This window comes from Heteronotia binoei, chromosome 10 (genome assembly GCF_032191835.1).
Source record: "Heteronotia binoei isolate CCM8104 ecotype False Entrance Well chromosome 10, APGP_CSIRO_Hbin_v1, whole genome shotgun sequence".
Lineage (NCBI taxonomy): Eukaryota > Metazoa > Chordata > Lepidosauria > Squamata > Gekkonidae > Heteronotia > Heteronotia binoei.
The window spans coordinates 2,220,960-2,227,532 of record NC_083232.1 but is presented as its reverse complement, the minus strand read 5'-3'; the positions used below and the strand labels follow the sequence as shown (position 1 = coordinate 2,227,532).

The 6,573-nt window shown below is 51.9% G+C and overlaps 1 protein-coding gene across 1 annotated transcript in view; it reads left to right on the top strand.

The window, feature by feature from the left end:
* Positions 1–2,285, top strand: part of LOC132578307 (unconventional myosin-Ig-like) — a 93,496-nt gene extending 91,211 nt beyond the window's left edge. Inside the window, exon 22 of the mRNA XM_060248246.1 lies at positions 2,126–2,285. Within this exon, the coding sequence (XP_060104229.1) occupies positions 2,126–2,285 (160 nt within the window). The remainder of the gene's footprint in view (positions 1–2,125) is intronic.
* The last annotated feature ends 4,288 nt before the right edge of the window (positions 2,286–6,573 follow it).

The window sequence follows — 6,573 nt, the reverse complement described above, 5'->3', positions numbered from 1 at the left end:
CTATTAGAGCTATGGCTGACCCAAGGCCATTCCAGCAGCTGCGAGTGGAGGAGTGGGGAATCAAACCCGGTTCTCCCAGATAAGAGTCCGCGCACTTAACCACTACACCAAACTGGCTCTCTATTCGAGCTATGGCTGACCCAAGGCCATTCCAGCAGGCTCAAGTGAAGGAGTGGGGAATCAAACCCGGTTTTCCCAGATAAGAGTCCGTGCACTTAACCACTACACCCAACTGGCTCTCTATTAGAGCTATGGCTGACCCAAGGCCATTCCAGCAGCTGCAAGTGGAGGAGCAGGGAATCAAACCCGGTTCTCCCAGATAAGAGTCCGCGCACTTAACCACTTTACCAAACTGCTAAGTGCTATGCACAGAACTGGTCTAAAACATCTTGGTATATAAAATCTTGGATTTGTCTTGGATGTAAAATCCAAACAACAAATGTAAACACCCCCCCCCCTTTTTTGTGGTAAATTAATAACAGGGCTGTAGCTCACAAATCCTGTGAGGTGGGCCAGGTTCAGCATGTGTGACTGGTCCCAGGTTACCCAACAAGCTTAGGAGGAGGTGTGGCAGCAGCTTTTGTGAGCTACAGCTTTGGAGGTAGGCAATTGGTCTGTAGCAGGACTTGAATACAGCTCTGTCAGATCATTGACTGGCTTTCCACCCTCTGGGGCATGACTGTCCCGCAGGCCTACTTCTCTTCCGTCAGAGAAGGAGGCTGTCTTAGGTTCTGAACTGCTGCTCCCATTTATGGCATCATTTGCTGTGTTATTTGGGAAGAATTATGTTTTAATTGATGTTAAACTAGGCTACCATGATCTGTGAAGATTAAAAATGATTTTAAAATGGTTGATGAGCCAGTATGATGTTGGGGTTAGACAAGGACCTGGCCGTGAGCGCCAGTTTGGTGTAGTGGTTAGGACTAAGAGCACAGCCTCTAATCTGAGAGAACCGGGTTTGATTCCCCACTCCTCCACGTGCAGCTGCTGCTGTGACCTTAAGCCAGGCACAAGTTCTCTCAGACCTGTTCTGCTCAAGAGCGGTTCCCTCAAGAGCTCTCTCAGCTCCACCAACCTCACAGGGTGTCTGTGGGGAGAAGAAGGGAAAGGAGATTGTCAGCTGCTCTGAGACTCCCAAGTAAAGGGTGGGGTATAAATCCAATATCCTCCTCCTAAGCTTATTGGGTAACCTGGGGCCAGTCACACATGCTGAGCCTGGCCCACCTCATAGGATTGTTGTGAGTCTAAAATGAATGTGAGGAGAATTATATAAGCCTCTTTGGGGAGAGAGGTGGGGTATATTTGAAGTAATTCACTGCCACAGGAGGTGGTGGCAGCCACAAGCACAGACAGCTTCAAGAGAGGACTGGATAAACAGCAGAGGTCCATCAGTGGCTCTTAGCCACAGGGTATTGACGGAACTCTCTGTCTGGGGCAGTGATGCTCTGTCTTCTTGGTGCTTGGGGGGGGCACCGAAGGAGGGCTTCTAGTGTCCTGGCCCCACTGATGGACCTCCTGATGGCACCTGGGTTTTTTGGCCACTGTGTGACACAGAGTGTTGGACTGGATGGGCCACTGGCCTGATCCAACAGGGTTTCTCTTATGTTCTCATGTCTGAGGCAAGTGATGCTCTGTCTTCTTGGTGCTTGGGGGGGCACCAAAGGAGGGCTTCTAGTGTCCTGGCCCCACTGATGGACCTCCTGATGGCACCTGGGTTTTTTGGCCACTGTGTGACACAGAGTGTTGGACCGGATGGGCCATTGGCCTGATCCAACATGACTTCTCTCATGTTCTTATGTCTGGGGCAGTGATGCTCTGTATTCTTGGTGCTTGCGGGGAGGGGCAGTGGGAGGGCTTCTAGTGTCCTGGCCCCACTGATGGGCCTCCTGATGGCACCTGGTTTTTTGACCACTGTGTGACACAGAGTGTTGGACTGGATGGGCCACTGGCCTGATGCAACATGGCTTCTCTCGTGTTCTTCTGTTCTAATTTAGTAAATAAGTAAACATTGAAAGCCTGAGTCTTCCTAGAGATTCCTCTACTACCCAGCTGGATGCTGCATCTTTCCCCATTCAGATATCTCCTATCTCCTTGCCACTAACTCTCCCTTTCTCCCCACCCCCAGGTCAAAGCTGGAGCTTTGGGTTCAAGTGTCGGACTGTATCCAGCTCAGCCTGAAAGGCAGGAAGAGGCTGGTGACTGTAGAGACGATCAGCGAGGACGCTCAGCCCAACTTTGCCAAGAGCCGGGATGGATTTGTGCTTTACTCACCGAGGAGGAGATGAACAGACGGTTCATGAACAGTGGGGAGGGGGGAAAGTTGGCTAGCAGGTGTAAAGGACCAGAGAGTGAGGAGAGGCGGCCCACTCCCTTGAGAGCTCTGAGCCCATTGCTCTGAGGGAGTTGGGAGTCTGTCTACAGAGATTCAAATCCCCACTGTTCCACAGGAGCTCACTGGATGACCTTGGGTGGCCAGTCACCTTCTCTCAGCCTAACCTACCTCACAGGGTTGTTGTGAGGAGAAAATGGAGAACACCCTTTGGGTCCCATGGGGGACAACGGAGGGCTATAGGTGAAGTAAATAAAGTAGACATACTTATAGCCCATCCGAAATCAGGAGCGATCTCCACAAAGGTATCAAAGAACCTGCGCATCACCCCCCACCCAGCCCCGTCCTAGGGTTATAAAAAGAGTAAAATATTTTTGGGGGGAGGCAGGGGGCATATTGCAAACTCTTTAGGTCACGTTCAAGAGGGTGCTCTTTGGAGTGCCCCCATTTCTTTGTAGGAGAAGAGCTGTGGTATCTTTGTAATAAATTCTTTTATGGAGAAATGTTACCGGTTGAGCAGGCGTGACTGCGGTGCCCAAGCGAAACAAACAGAGCTGCTGCCAGTCTGAGTAGACAATACTGACTTTGATGGACCGAGGGTCTGATTCAGTGAAAGGCAGCTTCATATGTTTATATGTTCGCAAGGAATGGTGGCAACTTTAAGGGACGGATGGTAGTTCAGTGGTAGAGCATCTTCTTGGTAAGCAGAAGGTCCCAGGTTCAGTCCCCGGCATCTCCAGCTAAAAAGCGTCCAGGCAAGTAGGCATGAAAAACCTCAGCTTGAGACCCTGGAGAGCCATGAATGGGGCTGTGGCTCAGTGGCAGAGCATCTGCTTGGGAAGCAGAAGGTCTCGGGTTCAGTCCCTGGCATCTCCAGCTAAAAAGTGTCCAGGCAAGTAGGCATGAAAAACCTCAGCTTGAGACCCTGGAGAGCCACTGCCAGTCTGAGTAGACAGTTCTGAAGGGAGGGACGGTAGCTCAGTGGCAGAGCATCTGCTTGGGAAGCAGAAGGTCCCGGGTTCAGTCCCTGGCATCTCCAGCTAAAAAGGGTCCAAGTAGGTGTGAAAAACCTCCGCTTGAGACCCTGGAGAGCAGCTGCCAGTCTGAGCAGACAATACTGACTTTGATGGACCGAGAGTCTGATTCAGTGTAAGGCAGCTTCATATGTTCATATGTTCGCAAGGAATGAAGGCAACTTTAAGGGAAGGATGGTAGTTCAATGGTAGAGCAGCTGCTTGGTAAGCCGAAGGTCCAAGGTTCAATCCCCGGCATCTCCACAGGCAAGTAGGTGTGAAAAACCTCCGCTTGAGACCCTGGAGAGCCGTTGCCAGTCTGAGTAGGCAATACTGACTTGGATGGACCGAGGGTGTGATTCAGTGTAAGGCAGCTTCATATGTTCAAACCCACTGGCAGGAAGGGCTCATCCAGCTGCAACAGGAAGTAGTAAAGCCTCACTTTGCTTTCAGGGGTCATGCAGGCAAGGGAGAGGAAATTTAACCCATCAGCCGCTAGCCCAACCTGCTACTCGAAACCAAACTTCCTGTATTACCTGTAAGCTCTGCTTCTGAGATAGCCCTTTGCAAGCACTAACAATGGTCAACCGAGGCCGGCCCTAGACTATCTAAGAGTCCATGCACTTAACCACTACACCAAACTGGCTCTCTATTAGAGCTCTGGCTGACCCAAGGCCATTCCAGCAGCTGCAAGTGGGGGAGGAGTGGGGAATCAAACCCAGTTCTCCCAGATAAGAGTCCATGCACTTAACCACTACACCAAACTGGCTCTCTATTAGAGCTCTGGCTGACCCAAGGCCATTCCAGCAGCTGCAAGTGGAGGAGTCGGGAATCAAACCTGGTTCTCCCAGATAAGAGTCCACGCACTTAACCACTACACCCAACTGGCTCTCTATTAGAGCTCTGGCTGACCCAAGGCCATTCCAGCAGCTGCAAGTGGAGGAGTCGGGAATCAAACCTGGTTCTCCCAGATAAGAGTCCACGCACTTAACCACTACACCCAACTGGCTCTCTATTAGAGCTATGGCTGACCCAAGGCCATTCCAGCAGCTGCAAGTGGAGGAGTCGGGAATCAAACCTGGTTCTCCCAGATAAGAGTCCACGCACTTAACCACTACACCCAACTGGCTCTCTATTAGAGCTCTGGCTGACCCAAGGCCATTCCAGCAGCTGCAAGTGGAGGAGTCGGGAATCAAACCTGGTTCTCCCAGATAAGAGTCCACGCACTTAACCACTACACCCAACTGGCTCTCTATTAGAGCTATGGCTGACCCAAGGCCATTCCAGCAGCTGCAAGTGGAGGAGTCGGGAATCAAACCTGGTTCTCCCAGATAAGAGTCCACGCACTTAACCACTACACCCAACTGGCTCTCTATTAGAGCTATGGCTGACCCAAGGCCATTCCAGCAGCTGCAAGTGGAGGAGTCGGGAATCAAACCTGGTTCTCCCAGATAAGAGTCCACGCACTTAACCACTACACCCAACTGGCTCTCTATTAGAACTATGGCTGACCCAAGGCCATTCCAGCAGCTGCAAGTGGAGGAGTCGGGAATCAAACCTGGTTCTCCCAGATAAGAGTCGACGCACTTAACCACTACACCAAACTGGCTCTCTATTAGAGCTCTGGCTGACCCAAGGCCATTCCAGCAGCTGCAAGTGGAGGAGTCGGGAATCAAACCTGGTTCTCCCAGATAAGAGTCCACGCACTTAACCACTACACCCAACTGGCTCTCTATTAGAGCTATGGCTGACCCAAGGCCATTCCAGCAGCTGCAAGTGGAGGAGTCGGGAATCAAACCTGGTTCTCCCAGATAAGAGTCCACGCACTTAACCACTACACCCAACTGGCTCTCTATTAGAGCTATGGCTGACCCAAGGCCATTCCAGCAGCTGCAAGTGGAGGAGTCGGGAATCAAACCTGGTTCTCCCAGATAAGAGTCCACGCACTTAACCACTACACCAAACTGGAGTGCCCCGCAGACATCTCCCCCTGCTTTCTGATGACCCTGAAGCAGAGGAAGAACCTCCAAACTGGGGGATCCCCTGCCCCCAGCCGGAGAGTGACAACCCTACTTTGGGTAGTAAAAAGCAGGGTATAAATCCAATCTCCTCCTCTTCTTCTTCCAGGGGAGAGCCAGTTTGGTGCAGTGGTTAAGTGTGCGGACTCTTATCTGGGAGAACCGGGTTTGATTCCCCACTCCTCCCCTTGCAGCTGCTGGAATGGCCTTGGGTCAGCCAGAGCTCTAATAGAGAGCCAGTTTGGTGCAGTGGTTAAGTGTGCGGACTCTTATCTGGGAGAACCGGGTTTGATTCCCCACTCCTCCCCTTGCAGCTGCTGGAATGGCCTTGGGTCAGCCATAGCTCTAATAGAGAGCCAGTTTGGTGCAGTGGTTAAGTGTGCGGACTCTTATCTGGGAGAACCGGGTTTGATTCCCCACTCCTCCCCTTGCAGCTGCTGGAATGGCCTTGGGTCAGCCATAGCTCTAATAGAGAGCCAGTTTGGTGCAGTGGTTAAGTGTGCGGACTCTTATCTGGGAGAACCGGGTTTGATTCCCCACTCCTCCCCTTGCAGCTGCTGGAATGGCCTTGGGTCAGCCATAGCTCTAATAGAGAGCCAGTTTGGTGCAGTGGTTAAGTATGCATAACTCTCTCAGCCCCACAACCATCTCACAGGGTGTCTGTTGTGGAGGGAGAAGATATAGGAGATTGTAGGCTGCTCTGAGTCTCTGATTCAGAGAGAATGGTGGGCTATAAATCTACAGCCTTCTTCTGCAGTCTGAGAGCCAGTTTGGTGTAGTGGTTGTGCAGACTCTCATCTGGGAGAGCTGGGTTTGTTTACCCACTTCTCCACTTGCAGCTGCTGGAATGGCCTTGGGTCAGCCATAGCTCTGGCAGAGCTGTCCTTGAAAGGGCAGCTTCTGTCAGAGCCCTCTCAGCCCCACCCACCTCACAAGGTGTCTGTTTTGGGGGGAGAAGATATAGGCGATTGTAAGCCTCTCTGAGTCTCTGATTCAGAGAGAAGGGCGGGGTATAAATATGCAGTCATCTTCTTCTTCAAATAGCAAAACTCAGTAGAGGTGGCAGGGTTAAATCTCTCCCTCCCCCGCTCCTTCCGCATATGGCCTAGGTCAGGGGTGGGGAACCTCCATCCCGAGGGCCGTATGCGGCCCTCAAGGTCACTTTGGTGTGGCCCTCGGGGATTGCTTGGCCGAACCGAGCCATGTGGCAGCC